The sequence below is a fragment of the Oncorhynchus gorbuscha genome, unplaced genomic scaffold, assembly GCF_021184085.1.
Source record: "Oncorhynchus gorbuscha isolate QuinsamMale2020 ecotype Even-year unplaced genomic scaffold, OgorEven_v1.0 Un_scaffold_4551, whole genome shotgun sequence".
Classification (NCBI taxonomy): domain Eukaryota; kingdom Metazoa; phylum Chordata; class Actinopteri; order Salmoniformes; family Salmonidae; genus Oncorhynchus; species Oncorhynchus gorbuscha.
In genome coordinates, this window is record NW_025748546.1 from 1 (window position 1) to 18,033 (window position 18,033).

At 42.7% G+C, this 18,033-nt stretch overlaps 1 protein-coding gene across 1 annotated transcript in view; it reads left to right on the forward strand.

Moving 5' to 3' along the window:
* Positions 1-4,088: 4,088 nt before the first annotated feature.
* Positions 4,089-18,033, forward strand: part of LOC124028634 (iron-sulfur clusters transporter ABCB7, mitochondrial-like) — a gene marked incomplete at its 5' end in the record, with an annotated part of 28,235 nt that continues 14,290 nt past the window's right edge. The window contains 4 exon segments of the mRNA XM_046340647.1: positions 4,089-4,263; positions 5,862-6,019; positions 10,990-11,153; positions 15,469-15,598. Coding sequence (XP_046196603.1) covers positions 4,089-4,263; positions 5,862-6,019; positions 10,990-11,153; positions 15,469-15,598 — 627 coding nt within the window.

Here is an 18,033-nt window from a genome sequence, read left to right on the forward strand (position 1 = left end):
ACTCAGCAGTAGTAGGCCTGATTACCAACAATGATGAGAGTCTACAGGGAGGAGGTGAGGAACTCAGCAGTAGTAGGCCTGATTACCAACAATGAAAATCTGTCAGACAGCGTGAGAGCTGCTGAAACAGCATCCCAAACAACTAATACATAGGAAGGCAGGCTTCATCAGCGCCTCACACCACTTTGTAAGGAGCTGGAGGAAGTATGTATTTGGTTTGAAACCTGAATGTTTTACTATGTATTCTGAGGCAGGTCTTCCCTTCAAAGTAGCCAAAATCAGACCATATCCGTGGAGGCAATTATTTGATATCAACCTTCTTTTGTCCAGTAGCCAAAGGCACAATCCTAGTCATACTATCAACCCATGCTAGTTGTTACATATTATTCTAAACAAAAATATAAACGCAATAGTTTCAACCATTTTACTGAGTTACAGTTCATATAAGGAAATCAGTCAATTTAAATCAATTCAGTAGGTCCTAATCTATGGATTTCACATGACTGGGCAGGGGCACAGCGATGGGTGGGCCTGGGAGGGCACAGACAGAAATACTCCTCTGTTTCATCAGCTGTCCGGGTGTCTGGTCTCAGACGATACCGCAGGTGAATATGCCGGATGTCGTGTTCCTGGGCTTGCTACCCATGGTCTGCGGTTGTGAGCCCTGTTGGGCCTACTGCCAAATTCTCTAAAACAATGTTAGAGGCAGTTTATAGAAATTAACATTGAATTCTCTGGCAACAGCTCTGGTGGACATTCCTGCAGTCAGCATGCCAATTGTACACTCCCTTTAAACTTGAGACATCTGTGGCATTGTGTTGTGTGACAAAACTGCACATTTTAGAGTGGCCTTTTATTGTCCCCAGCACAAGGTGTACCTGTGTAATGATCATGCTGTTTAATCAGCTTCTTGATACGCCACACCTGTCAGGTAGATGGATTATCTTGGCAACAGAGAAATGCTCACTAACAGGGATGTTAACAACTTTGTGCACAACATTTGCTTTTTGTGCGCCTGGAAAATTTCTGGGATCTTTTATTTCAGCTCATGGGACCAACACTTTACATGTTGCATTTATATTTTAGTATATTATTATTATTATTATTACATGTGTTTATATTTTAGTATATTATTATTATTATTACATGTGTTTATATTTTAGTTCAGTATATTATTATGTTGTGTATGTTGTGTATATTATTTAGACAGTCAAGCCACAGCTGACAAATGGAACATTAGCCCTCTGTTGGTCCCAACCTGTCTGTCTTCATTCTCTATTACACAGTACTGTCTGACCTCACCTGACCTGACCTGTCTGTCTTCATTCTCTATTACACAGTACTGTCTGACCTCACCTTACCTGACCTGTCTGTCTTCATTCGCTATTACACAGTACTGTCTGACCTCACCTTACCTGATCTCACCTTACCTGATCTCACCTTACCTGATCTCACCTTACCTGACCTCACCTGACCTGATCTCACCTGACCTCACCTTACCTGATCTCACCTTACCTGATCTCACCTGACCTCACCTTACCTGATCTCACCTGACCTCACCTGACCTGATCTCACCTGACCTGATCTCACCTGACCTGATCTCACCTGACCTCACCTTACCTGATCTCACCTTACCTCACCTTACCTGATCTCACCTGACCTGATCTCACCTGACATGATCTCACCTGACCTCACCTTACCTGATCTCACCTGACCTCACCTTACCTGATCTCACCTGATCTCACCTGACCTCACCTTACCTGATCTCACCTTACCTCACCTTACCTGATCTCACCTTACCTCACCTTACCTGATCTCACCTGACCTCACCTTACCTGATCTCACCTGACCTCACCTTACCTGATCTCACCTGACCTGATCTCACCTGACCTGATCTCACCTGACCTCACCTTACCTGATCTCACCTTACCTCACCTTACCTGATCTCACCTGACCTGATCTCACCTGACCTGATCTCACCTGACCTCACCTTACCTGATCTCACCTGACCTCACCTTACCTGATCTCACCTGATCTCACCTGACCTCACCTTACCTGATCTCACCTGACTTCACCTTACCTGATCTCACCTGACCTCACCTTACCTGATCTCACTTGACCTCACCTGACCTGATCTCACCTGACCTCACCTTACCTGATCTCACCTGACCTCACCTTACCTGACCTCACCTTACCTGATCTCACCTGACCTCACCTGACCTGATCTCACCTGACCTCACCTTACCTGACCTCACCTGACCTCACCTTACCTGACCTCACCTGACCTTACCTGATCTCACCTGACCTCACCTTACCTGATCTCACCTGACCTCACCTTACCTGATCTCACCTGACCTCGCCTTACCTGACCTCACCTTACCTGATCTCACCTGACCTGATCTCACCTGACCTCACCTGACCTGATCTCACCTGACCTCACCTTACCTGATCTCACCTTACCTGATCTCACCTGATCTCACCTTACCTGATCTCACCTGACCTGATCTCACCTGACCTCACCTTACCTGATCTCACCTGAGTTCACCTGACCTGATCTCACCTGACCTCACCTTACCTGATCTCACCTGACCTCACCTTACCTGATCTCACCTGACCTCACCTTACCTGATCTCACCTGACCTCATCTCACCTGACCTCACCTTACCTCACCTTACCTTACCTGATCTTACCTGATCTCACCTGACCTCATCTCACCTGACCTCACCTTACCTGATCTCACCTGACCTCACCTTACCTGATCTCACCTGACCTTACCTGACCTTACCTGACCTCACCTTACCTGACCTCACCTTACCTGACCTCACCTGATCTCACCTGACCTGATCTCACCTGACCTTACCTGACCTTACCTGACCTCACCTTACCTGACCTCACCTGACCTGACCTCACCTGACCTGATCTCACCTGACCTGATCTCACCTGACCTCACCTGACCTGATCTCACCTGACCTCACCTTACCTGACCTCACCTTACCTGACCTCACCTTACCTGACCTCACCTTACCTGACCTCACCTTACCTGATCTCACCTGACCTCACCTTACCTGATCTCACCTGACCTGATCTCACCTGACCTGATCTCACCTTACCTGATCTCACCTGACCTGATCTCACCTTACCTGATCTCACCTGACCTCACCTTACCTGATCTCACCTGACCTCACCTTACCTGATCTCACCTTACCTCACCTTACCTGATCTCACCTGATCTCACCTTACCTGACCTTACCTCACCTTACCTGATCTCACCTGATCTCACCTTACCTGATCTCACCTTACCTCACCTTACCTGATCTCACCTGATCTCACCTTACCTGATCTCACCTTACCTCACCTTACCTGATCTCACCTGATCTCACCTGACCTCACCTTACCTGATCTCACCTGACCTCACCTTACCTGATCTCACCTGACCTCACCTTACCTGATCTCACCGGACCTCCCCTGATCTCACCTGATCTCACCTGACCTCACCTTACCTGACCTCACCTTACATGATCTCACCTGACCTGACCTCACCTTACCTGATCTCACCTGACCTGACCTTACCTGATCTCACCTGACCTCACCTTACCTGATCTCACCTGACCTGATCTCACCTGATCTCACCTGACCTGACTTTACCTGATCTCACCTGACCTCACCTTACCTGATCTCACCTGACCTGACCTTACCTGATCTCACCTGACCTCACCTTACCTGATCTGACCTTAACTGACCTTACCTGATCTCACCTTACCTGATCTCACCTGACCTCACCTTACCTGATCTCACCTGACCTTAACTGACCTCACCTCACCTTACCTGATCTCACCTGACCTTAACTGACCTCACCTTACCTGATCTCACCTGACCTCACCTTACCTGATCTCACCTGACCTGACATCACTTGACCTTACCTGACCTCACTTGACCTTACCTGACCTCACTTGACCTTACCTGATCTCACCTGACCTTACCTGATCTCACCTGATCTTACCTCACCTCCCTCTCTCTCTGTTCCAGTATTCTACTACACGATACTGTCTGACCTCACCTGATCTTACCTCCCTCTCTCTCTGTTCCAGTATTTCAACAATGAGAAGTTTGAAGCAGAGAAGTATGATGGTTATCTGAAGAGCTACGAGTCCTCCTCCCTGAAGACCACCTATACCCTGGCCATGCTCAACTTTGGACAGAGTGTCATCTTTAGTGTGGGCCTCACTGGTATCATGGTGCTAGCTAGCAAGGGGATCATGGCAGGTAACCCTAACCCTACCCCTACACCCTAACTAACACGAATCCCTACACCCTAACTAACCCGAACCCTACACCTAACTAGCCCCTACACCTAGCCCTACCCCTACACCTAACTAACCTACACCTAACAAACCCAAACTAACCCTAACCCTACACCTAACCCTACACCTAACCCTTACATCCTAACTAACCCCTACACCTAACTAACCCAAACCAACCCTAACCCCTACACCTAACTAACCCAAACTAACCCTAACCCCTACATCCTAACCCCTACACCCTAACTATCCCTAACCCCTACACCCTAACTAACCCAAACTAACCCCTACACCTAACTAACCCAAACTAACCCCTACACCCTAACCCTACACCTAACTAACCCTAACCCCTACACCTAACTAACCCTACACCCTAACCCCTACCCCTAACTAACCTAACCCCTACACCTAACCCGTACACCTAACTAACCTAATCCCTACACCTAACTAACCTAACCCCTACACCTAACTAACCCTAACCCCTACACCTAACTAAACCTAACCTTACACCCTAACTAAACCTAACCCCTACACCCTAACTAACCTAACCCCTACACCCTAACTAACCCCTACACCATAACTAACCCTAACTCCTACACCTAAACCCTAACCCTAACCCCTACACCTATCTAACCCCTACACCCTATCTAACCCCTACACCGTACCTAACCCTAACTAATCCCTACACCCTAACTAATCTTAACCCCTACACCCTAACTCCTACACCCTAACCCCTACACCCTAACTAACCCCTACACCCTAACCCTTCACCCTGGGGCGGCAGGGTAGCCTAGTGGTTAGAGCGTTGGACTAGTAACCGAAAGGTTCAATTCCCCGAGCTGACAAGGTACAAATCTGTCGTTCTGCCCCTGAACAGGCAGTTAACCCACTGTTCCTAGGCCGTCATTGAAAGTAAGAATTTGTTCTTAACTGACTTGCCTAGTTAAATAAAGGTTAAATAAATAAAAAATAACCCTAGTCCTACCAAGGGCATCATGACAGGTGAAGAGAGGGTCCAGAAATAGAATGTTGAGAACCCTTTCCAAATCAATTGACATTACAAAATCAACATTCCATTCCTGCAGATTCCTCTTTTAATCAGTTGTGGATGACAGTGTGTTGTTGAAGGCTCTATGACAGTAGGAGACCTGGTGATGGTGAATGGTCTGCTGTTCCAGCTCTCTCTGCCTCTTAACTTCCTGTTGTTGTTGACAGGCTCTATGACAGTAGGAGACCTGGTGATGGTGAATGGTCTGCTGTTCCAGCTCTCTCTGCCTCTTAACTTCCTGTTGTTGTTGACAGGCTCTATGACAGTAGGAGACCTGGTGATGGTGAATGGTCTGCTGTTCCAGATCTCTCTGCCTCTTAACTTCCTGTTGTTGTTGACAGGTTCTATGACAGTAGGAGACCTGGTGATGGTGAATGGTCTGCTGTTCCAGCTCTCTCTGCCTCTTAACTTCCTGTTGTTGTTGACAGGTTCTATGACAGTAGGAGACCTGGTGATGGTGAATGGTCTGCTGTTCCAGATCTCTCTGCCTCTTAACTTCCTGTTGTTGTTGACAGGTTCTATGACAGTAGGAGACCTGGTGATGGTGAATGGTCTGCTGTTCCAGCTCTCTCTGCCTCTTAACTTCCTGGGCACCGTGTACAGAGAGACACGCCAGGCCCTGATCGACATGAATACACTCTTCACACTGCTCAGTGTTGACACCAAGATCAAGGTAAGACAAGGTTCCCTAAAGGTTAGGTTTTATACTTATAGTCCAGTTCTAGAACACTGTAATTACTAACTAGCTGCACACAGTATTCCTAAAGGTTCTATACTTATAGTCCAGTTCTAGAACACTGTAATTACTAACTAGCTGCACACAGTATTCCTAAAGGTTCTATACTTATAGTCCAGTTCTAGAACACTGTAATTACTGACTAGCTGCACACAGTATTCCTAAAGGTTCTATACTTATAGTCAGTTCTAGAACACTGTAATTACTGACTAGCTGCACACAGTATTCCTAAAGGTTCTATACTTATAGTCCAGTTCTAGAACACTGTAATTACTGACTAGCTGCACACAGTATTCCTAAAGGTTCTATACTTATAGTCCAGTTCTAGAACATTGTAATTACTGACTAGCTGCACACAGTATTCCTAAAGGTTCTATACTTATAGTCCAGTTCTAGAACACTGTAATTATTGACTAGCTGCACACAGTATTCCTAAAGGTTCTATACTTATAGTCCAGTTCTAGAACACTGTAATTACTGACTAGCTGCACACAGTATTCCTAAAGGTTCTATACTTATAGTCCAGTTCTAGAACACTGTAATTACTGACTAGCTGCACACAGTATTCCTAAAGGTTCTATACTTATAGTCCAGTTCTAGAACACTGTAATTACTGACTAGCTGCACACAGTATTCCTAAAGGTTCTATACTTATAGTCCAGTTCTAGAACACTGTAATTACTGACTAGCTGCACACAGTATTCCTAAAGGTTCTATACTTATAGTCCAGTTCTAGAACACTGTAATTACTGACTAGCTGCACACAGTATTCCTAAAGGTTCTATACTTATAGTCCAGTTCTAGAACACTGTAATTACTGACTAGCTGCACACAGTATTCCTAAAGGTTCTATACTTATAGTCCAGTTCTAGAACACTGTAATTACTGACTAGCTGCACACAGTATTCCTAAAGGTTCTATACTTATAGTCCAGTTCTAGAACACTGTAATTACTGACTAGCTGCACACAGTATTCCTAAAGGTTCTATACTTATAGTCCAGTTCTAGAACACTGTAATTACTGACTAGCTGCACACAGTATTCCTAAAGGTTCTATACTTATAGTCCAGTTCTAGAACACTGTAATTACTGACTAGCTGCACACAGTATTCCTAAAGGTTCTATACTTATAGTCCAGTTCTAGAACACTGTAATTACTGACTAGCTGCACACAGTATTCCTAAAGGTTCTATACTTATAGTCCAGTTCTAGAACACTGTAATTACTGACTAGCTGCACACAGTATTCCTAAAGGTTCTATACTTATAGTCCAGTTCTAGAACACTGTAATTACTGACTAGCTGCACACAGTATTCCTAAAGGTTCTATACTTATAGTCCAGTTCTAGAACACTGTAATTACTGACTAGCTGCACACAGTATTCCTAAAGGTTCTATACTTATAGTCCAGTTCTAGAACACTGTAATTACTGACTAGCTGCACACAGTATTCCTAAAGGTTCTATACTTATAGTCCAGTTCTAGAACACTGTAATTACTGACTAGCTGCACACAGTATTCCTAAAGGTTCTATACTTATAGTCCAGTTCTAGAACACTGTAATTACTGACTAGCTGCACACAGTATTCCTAAAGGTTCTATACTTATATTCCTAAAGGTCCAGTTCTAGAACACTGTAATTACTGACTAGCTGCACACAGTATTCCTAAAGGTTCTATACTTATAGTCCAGTTCTAGAACACTGTAATTACTGACTAGCTGCACACAGTATTCCTAAAGGTTCTATACTTATAGTCCAGTTCTAGAACACTGTAATTACTGACTAGCTGCACACAGTATTCCTAAAGGTTCTATACTTATAGTCCAGTTCTAGAACACTGTAATTACTGACTAGCTGCACACAGTATTCCTAAAGGTTCTATACTTATAGTCCAGTTCTAGAACACTGTAATTACTGACTAGCTGCACACAGTATTCCTAAAGGTTCTATACTTATAGTCCAGTTCTAGAACACTGTAATTACTGACTAGCTGCACACAGTATTCCTAAAGGTTCTATACTTATAGTCCAGTTCTAGAACACTGTAATTACTGACTAGCTGCACACAGTATTCCTAAAGGTTCTATACTTATAGTCCAGTTCTAGAACACTGTAATTACTGACTAGCTGCACACAGTATTCCTAAAGGTTCTATACTTATAGTCCAGTTCTAGAACACTGTAATTACTGACTAGCTGCACACAGTATTCCTAAAGGTTCTATACTTATAGTCCAGTTCTAGAACACTGTAATTACTGACTAGCTGCACACAGTATTCCTAAAGGTTCTATACTTATAGTCCAGTTCTAGAACACTGTAATTACTGACTAGCTGCACACAGTATTCCTAAAGGTTCTATACTTATAGTCCAGTTCTAGAACACTGTAATTACTGACTAGCTGCACACAGTATTCCTAAAGGTTCTATACTTATGCAGTCCAGTTCTAGAACACTGTAATTACTGACTAGCTGCACACAGTATTCCTAAAGGTTCTATACTTATAGTCCAGTTCTAGAACACTGTAATTACTGACTAGCTGCACACAGTATTCCTAAAGGTTCTATACTTATAGTCCAGTTCTAGAACACTGTAATTACTGACTAGCTGCACACAGTATTCCTAAAGGTTCTATACTTATAGTCCAGTTCTAGAACACTGTAATTACTGACTAGCTGCACACAGTATTCCTAAAGGTTCTATACTTATAGTCCAGTTCTAGAACACTGTAATTACTGACTAGCTGCACACAGTATTCCTAAAGGTTCTATACTTATAGTCCAGTTCTAGAACACTGTAATTACTGACTAGCTGCACACAGTATTCCTAAAGGTTCTATACTTATAGTCCAGTTCTAGAACACTGTAATTACTGACTAGCTGCACACAGTATTCCTAAAGGTTCTATACTTATAGTCCAGTTCTAGAACACTGTAATTACTGACTAGCTGCACACAGTATTCCTAAAGGTTCTATACTTATAGTCCAGTTCTAGAACACTGTAATTACTGACTAGCTGCACACAGTATTCCTAAAGGTTCTATACTTATAGTCCAGTTCTAGAACACTGTAATTACTGACTAGCTGCACACAGTATTCCTAAATAGGTTCTATGTAATTACTTATAGTCTATACTTAGTTCTAGAACACTGTAATTACTGACTAGCTGCACACAGTATTCCTAAAGGTTCTATACTTATAGTCCAGTTCTAGAACACTGTAATTACTGACTAGCTGCACACAGTATTCCTAAAGGTTCTATACTTATAGTCCAGTTCTAGAACACTGTAATTACTGACTAGCTGCACACAGTATTCCTAAAGGTTCTATACTTATAGTCCAGTTCTAGAACACTGTAATTACTGACTAGCTGCACACAGTATTCCTAAAGGTTCTATACTTATAGTCCAGTTCTAGAACACTGTAATTACTGACTAGCTGCACACAGTATTCCTAAAGGTTCTATACTTATAGTCCAGTTCTAGAACACTGTAATTACTGACTAGCTGCACACAGTATTCCTAAAGGTTCTATACTTATAGTCCAGTTCTAGAACACTGTAATTACTGACTAGCTGCACACAGTATTCCTAAAGGTTCTATACTTATAGTCCTAGTTCTAGAACACTGTAATTACTGACTAGCTGCACAGTATTCCTAAAGGTTCTATACTTATAGTCCAGTTCTAGAACACTGTAATTACTGACTAGCTGCACACAGTATTCCTAAAGGTTCTATACTTATAGTCCAGTTCTAGGACACTGTAATTACTGACTAGCTGCACACAGTATTCCTAAAGGTTCTATACTTATAGTCCAGTTCTAGAACACTGTAATTACTGACTAGCTGCACGCAGTATTCCTAAAGGTTCTATACTTATAGTCCAGTTCTAGGACACTGTAATTACTGACTAGCTGCACGCAGTATTCCTAAAGGTTCTATACTTATAGTCCAGTTCTAGAACACTGTAATTACTGACTAGCTGCACGCAGTATTCCTAAAGGTTCTATACTTATAGTCCAGTTCTAGAACACTGTAATTACTGACTAGCTGCACGCAGTATTCCTAAAGGTTCTATACTTATAGTCCAGTTCTAGAACACTGTAATTACTGACTAGCTGCACGCAGTATTCCTAAAGGTTCTATACTTATAGTCCAGTTCTAGAACACTGTAATTACTGACTAGCTGCACACAGTATTCCTAAAGGTTCTATACTTATAGTCCAGTTCTAGAACACTGTAATTACTGACTAGCTGCACACAGTATTCCTAAAGGTTCTATACTTATAGTCCAGTTCTAGAACACTGTAATTACTGACTAGCTGCACACAGTATTCCTAAAGGTTCTATACTTATAGTCCAGTTCTAGAACACTGTAATTACTGACTAGCTGCACACAGTATTCCTAAAGGTTCTATACTTATAGTCCAGTTCTAGAACACTGTAATTACTGACTAGCTGCACACAGTATTCCTAAAGGTTCTATACTTATAGTCCAGTTCTAGAACATTGTAATTACTGACTAGCTGCACACAGTATTCCTAAAGGTTCAATACTTATAGTCCAGTTCTAGAACACTGTAATTACTGACTAGCTGCACACAGTATTCCTAAAGGTTCTATACTTATAGTCCAGTTCTAGAACACTGTAATTACTGACTAGCTGCACACAGTATTCCTAAAGGTTCTATACTTATAGTCCAGTTCTAGAACACTGTAATTACTGACTAGCTGCACACAGTATTCCTAAAGGTTTTATACTTATAGTCCAGTTCCTCTCCTCTGTCTATAGGAGAAGGAGCTGGCCTCTGCCCTCCTTGTGACCCCCTCCAACTCCCCAGGAGGGTTAGAAGTCAAGGGTTAGGGGTAAGTCTGTAGTAGTTAGTCCTAACTCTCTTGTCTCTCTACTCTAGGAAAGAGAGCTGGCCCCTCCTCTCTCCGTCACCCCTCAAGAAGCCACCATCAGGTTTGAGGATGTCTACTTTGAGTACCTGGAAGGACAGAAGGTTCTAGAGGGCGTTTCCTTCCAGGTGCCTGCTGGGAAGAAGGTGGCCATTGTAGGAGGGAGTGGATCAGGGTAAGCTCTCGTTTAGAAAGGCCTTGACCTGTCTGATATGGTCATATGAAGTGCACTGGTCAACAGTAGGGTTGCACATTTCTGGGAGCTTTCTCAAAGTCCCTGGAATTGTGAATAACCAGGAAATCCAGAATCGTTCAAGCAGGATTTCTGGAGAACCAGGACATTTTGGGAATGTTTCCAGGATTTCTGGAGAACCAGGACATTTTGGACACCGTATTTCAACCACACACCGTATTTCAACCACACACCGTATTTCAACCACACCGTATTTCAACCACACCGTATTTCAACCACACCGTATTTCAACCACACCGTATTTCAACCACATCAAATATGTCTTATCAGAAACATGTTCAATCGTTTTCTCAGCTTTTGATTTCCTTAAAATCGGTCAAACTGATGACATTTGACATGTTGCACAGGACCAATCTTTCCACTGTTTTGGATGCTGTTGAGTTTTCTCCCGGTTCCTGATGGAAACAGACAACTTTACCGGTGTTAACTACATTACTAATGAATTCATTCTCTGTGTTACCTACATTACTAATGAATTCATTCTCTGTGTTAACTACATTACTAATGAATTCATTCTCTGTGTTAACTACATTACTAATGAATTCATTCTCTGTGTTAACTACATTACTAATGAATTCATTCTCTGTGTTAACTACATTACTAATGAATTCATTCTCTGTGTTAACTACATTACTAATGAATTCATTCTCTGTGTTAACTACATTACTAATGAATTCATTCTGTCTGTGTTAACTACATTACTAATGAATTCATTCTCTGTGTTAACTACATTACTAATGAATTCATTCTCTGTGTTAACTACATTACTAATGAATTCATTCTCTGTGTTAACTACATTACTAATGAATTCATTCTGTCTGTGTTAACTACATTACTAATGAATTCATTCTGTCTGTGTTAACTACATTACTAATGAATTCATTCTGTCTGTGTTAACTACATTACTAATGAATTGATACTGTCGGTGTTAACTACATTACTAATGAATTCATTCTCTGTGTTACCTACATTACTAATGAATTGATTCTCTGTGTTAACTACATTACTAATGAATTAATTCTCTGTGTTAACTACATTACTAATGAATTCATTCTGTCAGTGTTAACTACATTACTAATGAATTCATTCTCTGTGTTAACTACATTACTAATGAATTCATTCTGTCTGTGTTAACTACATTACTAATGAATTCATTCTGTCTGTGTTAACTACATTACTAATGAATTCATTCTGTCTGTGTTAACTACATTACTAATGAATTGATTCTGTCGGTGTTAACTACATTACTAATGAATTCATTCTCTGTGTTACCTACATTACTAATGAATTGATTCTCTGTGTTAACTACATTACTAATGAATTAATTCTCTGTGTTAACTACATTACTAATGAATTCATTCTGTCAGTGTTAACTACATTACTAATGAATTCATTCTCAGTGTTAACTAAATTACTAATGAATTCATTATGTCGGTGTTACTAATTTAACTATAGTTGACAAACAAATAGTCTACCAAATGTCATTAATTATAATATAGTCTACCAAATGTCATTAATTATAATATAGTCTACCAAATGTCATTAATTATAATATAGTCTACCAAATGTCATTAATTATAATATAGTCTACCAAATGTCATTAATTATAATATAGTCTACCAAATGTCATTAATTATAATATAGTCTACCAAATGTCAGTAATTATAATATAGTCTACCAAATGTCATTAATTATAATATAGTCTACCAAATGTCATTAATTATAATATAGTCTACCAAATGTCATTAATTATAATATAGTCTACCAAATGTCATTAATTATAATATAGTCTACCAAATGTCATTAATTATAATATAGTCTACCAAATGTCATTAATTATAATATAGTCTACCAAATGTCATTAATTATAATATAGTCTACCAAATGTCATTAATTATAATATAGTCTACCAAATGTCAGTAATTATAATATAGTCTACCAAATGTCATTAATTATAATATAGTCTACCAAATGTCATTAATTATAATATAGTCTACCAAATGTCATTAATTATAATATAGTCTACCAAATGTCAGTAATTATAATATAGTCTACCAAATGTCAGTAATTATAAGCAGAAACTTATGTAAATTTGACTGCCACCCCTGATATGCCCTTCGCTAAATGTGAAAAACTACCGTCAACCGCACAAGATGTTGACATGCCACAGTATCCCCTCTTAGCATATCCCAGGCATCTTATTCTGGTTTCACGTCACTGGGATACAAGCTTTTCGGGGTTTATTGTAAACGGGATATGATGTCTATATGCGTCAACTCAAAAACAGAATACTTGAGTCTCCTGAACAATAACGGGATATAGGGAGCATGTAAACATGGTCACTGGGTCTGGGATCTGTCTCGGTGTAGAAACCCTTATTCACCAGCTCTACTTGGTACATAATTGGACGGCTGCTTCACTAATTTGTTCTAGTGTTGAAGTGGAAATGTGCCTCTTATGGTCCTAACCTGTATTTAACTTGTACTCTCCAATTATATCTGCAGATTCTGGGTTATAACCTTTAGTTGCTTATTCAGCGTCATAAAAAGTCATAGAACAATCTATTGGTCACATACACATATTTAGCAGATGTTATTGTGGGTGTTGTGAAATGCTGGTCTTCCTAGTTCCAACAGTGTAATGCTGGTGTTCCTAGCTCCAACAGTGTAATGCTGGTGTTTCTAGCTCCAACAGTGTAATGCTGGTGTTCATAGTTCCAACAGTGTAATGCTGGTGTTCCTAGCTCCAACAGTGTAATGCTGGTGTTCCTAGCTCCAACAGTGTAATGCTGGTGTTCCTAGCTCCAACAGTGTAATGCTGGTGTTCCTTGCTCCAACAGTGTAATGCTGGTGTTCTTAGCTCCAACAGTGTAATGCTGGTGTTCTTAGCTCCAACAGTGTAATGATGGTGTTCCTAGCTCCAACAGTGTAATGCTGGTGTTCCTAGCTCCAACAGTGTAATGCTGGTGTTCCTAGCTCCAACAGTGTAATGCTGGTGTTCCTAGCTCCAACAGTGTAATGCTGGTGTTCCTAGCTCCAACAGTGTAATGCTGGTGTTTCTAGCTCCAACAGTGTAATGCTGGTGTTCATAGCTCCAACAGTGTAATGCTGGTGTTCCTAGCTCCAACAGTGTAATGATGGTGTTCATAGCTCCAACAGTGTAATGTTGGTGTTCCTAGCCCCAACAGTGTAATGCTGGTGTTCCTAGCTCCAACAGTGTAATGCTGGTGTTCCTAGCTCCAACAGTGTAATGCTGGTGTTCCTAGCTCCAACAGTGAAATGCTGGTGTTCCTAGCTCCAACAGTGTAATGCTGGTGTTTCTAGCTCCAACAGTGTAATGCTGAATGTTTCAGGAAGAGCACCATAGTAACCATGGTTCTGTGTTGTTTCAGGAAGAGCACCATAGTAACCATGGTTCTGTGTTGTTTCAGGAAGAGCACCATAGTAACCATGGTTCTGTGTGTCAGGAAGAGCACCATAGTAACCATGGTTCTGTGTTGTTTCAGGAAGAGCACCATAGTAACCATGGTTCTGTGTTGTTTCAGGAAGAGCACCATAGTAACCATGGTTCTGTGTTTCAGGAAGAGCACCATAGTAACCATGGTTCTGTGTTTCAGGAAGAGCACCATAGTAACCATGGTTCTGTGTTTCAGGAAGAGCACCATAGTAACCATGGTTCTGTGTTTCAGGAAGAGCACCATAGTAACCATTGTTCTGTGTTTCAGGAAGAGCACCATAGTAACCATGGTTCTGTCTTTCAGGAAGAGCACCATAGTAACCATGGTTCTGTCTTTCAGGAAGAGCACCATAGTAACCACGGTTCTGTCTTTCAGGAAGAGCACCATAGTAACCATGGTTCTGTGTTTCAGGAAGAGCACCATAGTAACCATTGTTCTGTGTTTCAGGAAGAGCACCATAGTAACCATGGTTCTGTGTTTCAGGAAGAGCACCATAGTAACCATTGTTCTGTGTTTCAGGAAGAGCACCATAGTAACCATGGTTCTGTGTTTCAGGAAGAGCACCATAGTAACCATGGTTCTGTGTTTCAGGAAGAGCACCATAGTAACCATGGTTCTGTGGTGTTTCAGGAAGAGCACCATAGTAACCATGGTTCTGTGTTGTTTCAGGAAGAGCACCATAGTAACCATGGTTCTGTGTTTCAGGAAGAGCACCATAGTAACCATGGTTCTGTGTTGTTTCAGGAAGAGCACCATAGTAACCATGGTTCTGTGTTTCAGGAAGAGCACCATAATGCGTATGTTGTTCCGGTTTTACGAGCCCCAGAAGGGAAACATCTACATCGCTGGACAGAACATCAGGGACGTTGGACTGGACAGCCTGCGACGGGCCGTAGGGGTGGTACCACAGGTAAAACTAACGTGATTAGATTACATGTATTGATCCTTTAGTAAGATGACTTGGACAACAATCACCTCCCACCACCAGGGGGCAGATGTGGAAGGGAATACAAAACTACAGGTTCTTTCCTTCACATGTATATTTGTTCAGTGTGTTGTAGTGGGAATGTCCTGTATTTACCAAATCATGAGAGCAAACCACCATACAAGTCAGAGTTATCATAAAGTCCACCTTTAATTATTATGAGCTCCATCACAACCCTGTGACTCTCAGATCAATTCAGTGTCTGTAAATGAATTGTCTGAGAGTCCTTACACATTGCAACTGAGATCCTTTATCGCAAAGACACACATAGCCAGACAGCATTGGCTATAAATTATCGTTCAGCTTTGTCTCCTAAACTATGTTCTTATCTCGCTCTTGGTACCACTCAGGACCAACACCATTACCTCACCCAATGGCATATATCAAATACACCCCTCCTGGACAAGATCACAGAGACACAGTGACTGGCACACAGACAGTGACTGGCACACAGACAGTGACTGGCACACAGACAGTGACTGGCACACAGACAGTGACTGGCACACAGACAGTGACTGGCACACAGACAGTGACTGGCACACAGACAGTGACTGGCACACAGACATTGTGGAGCCAAGAGATAATTGGTTCCCCCTCAATCATCCCTTCACATGGTTTAAAAGATGTGTTTACATATTTAAAAAAAAAATTAGGCTACGCTTCACCTCTCCCCTCTCTGGCCCAAGTGACTGACCCCTGACAGAGAACAGATAACAGCAGACAGCCAACACTACAGTACAACAAGATACATTCAAGTATCTCACTGTAGTCCAAAAGGATACATTCTAATGACAAGTACTATGTTACCCAATTAATTCTGATTCTGCCACGACAGTGTGTCCTCTCCTGATGTGTCCTCTCCCGATGTGTCCTCTCCCGATGTGTCCTCTCCCGATGTGTCCTCTCCCGATGTGTCCTCTCCTGATGTGTCCTCTCCTGATGTGTCCTCTCCTGATGTGTCCTCTCCTGATGTGTCCTCTCCTGATGTGTCCTCTCCCGATGTGTCCTCTCCTGATGTGTCCTCTCCTGATGTGTCCTCTCCCGATGTGTCCTCTCCTGATGTGTCCTCTCCTGATGTGTCCTCTCCTGATGTGTCCTCTCCCGATGTGTCCTCTCCCGATGTGTCCTCTCCTGATGTGTCCTCTCCTGATGTGTCCTCTCCCGATGTGTCCTCTCCCGATGTGTCCTCTCCTGATGTGTCCTGATGTGTCCTCTCCTGATGTGTCCTCTCCTGATGTGTCCTCTCCCGATGTGTCCTCTCCTGATGTGTCCTGATGTGTCCTCTCCTGATGTGTCCTCTCCTGATGTGTCCTCTCCTGATGTGTCCTCTCCTGATGTGTCCTCTCCCGATGTGTCCTCTCCCGATGTGTCCTCTCCTGATGTGTCCTCTCCTGATGTGTCCTCTCCCGATGTGTCCTCTCCCGATGTGTCCTCTCCCGATGTGTCCTCTCCCGATGTGTCCTCTCCTGATGTGTCCTCTCCCGATGTGTCCTCTCCTGATGTGTCCTCTCCCGATGTGTCCTCTCCTGATGTGTCCTCTCCTGATGTGTCCTCTCCTGACGTGTCCTGATGTGTCCTGTCCTCTCCTGATGTGTCCTCTCCTGACGTGTCCTGATGTGTCCTGTCCTCTCCTGATGTGTCCTCTCCTGATGTGTCCTCTCCTGAAGTGTCCTGATGTTTCCTCTCCTGATGTTTCCTCTCCTGATGTGTCCTCTCCTGATGTGTCCTCTCCTGATGTGTCCTCTCCTGATGTGTCCTGATGTGTCCTCTCCTGATGTGTCCTCTCCTGATGTGTCCTCTCCTGATGTGTCCTCTCCCGATGTGTCCTCTCCCGATGTGTCCTCTCCCGATGTGTCCTCTCCCGATGTGTCCTCTCCTGATGTGTCCTCTCCCGATGTGTCCTCTCCTGATGTGTCCTCTCCCGATGTGTCCTCTCCTGATGTGTCCTCTCCCGATGTGTCCTCTCCTGATGTGTCCTCTCCTGATGTGTCCTCTCCTGATGTGTCCTCTCCTGATGTGTCCTCTCCTGATGTGTCCTCTCCTGACGTGTCCTGTCCTGACGTGTCCTCTCCTGACGTGTCCTCTCCTGACGTGTCCTCTCCTGACGTGTCCTCTCCTGACGTGTCCTCTCCTGACGTGTCCTCTCCTGATGTGTCCTCTCCTGACGTGTCCTCTCCTGACGTGTCCTCTCCTGATGTGTCCTCTCCTGATGTGTCCTCTCCTGATGTGTCCTCTCCTGATGTGTCCTCTCCTGATGTGTCCTCTCCTGATGTGTCCTCTCCTGATGTGTCCTCTCCTGATGTGTCCTGTCCTCTCCTGATGTGTCCTCTCCTGATGTGTCCTCTCCTGATGTGTCCTCT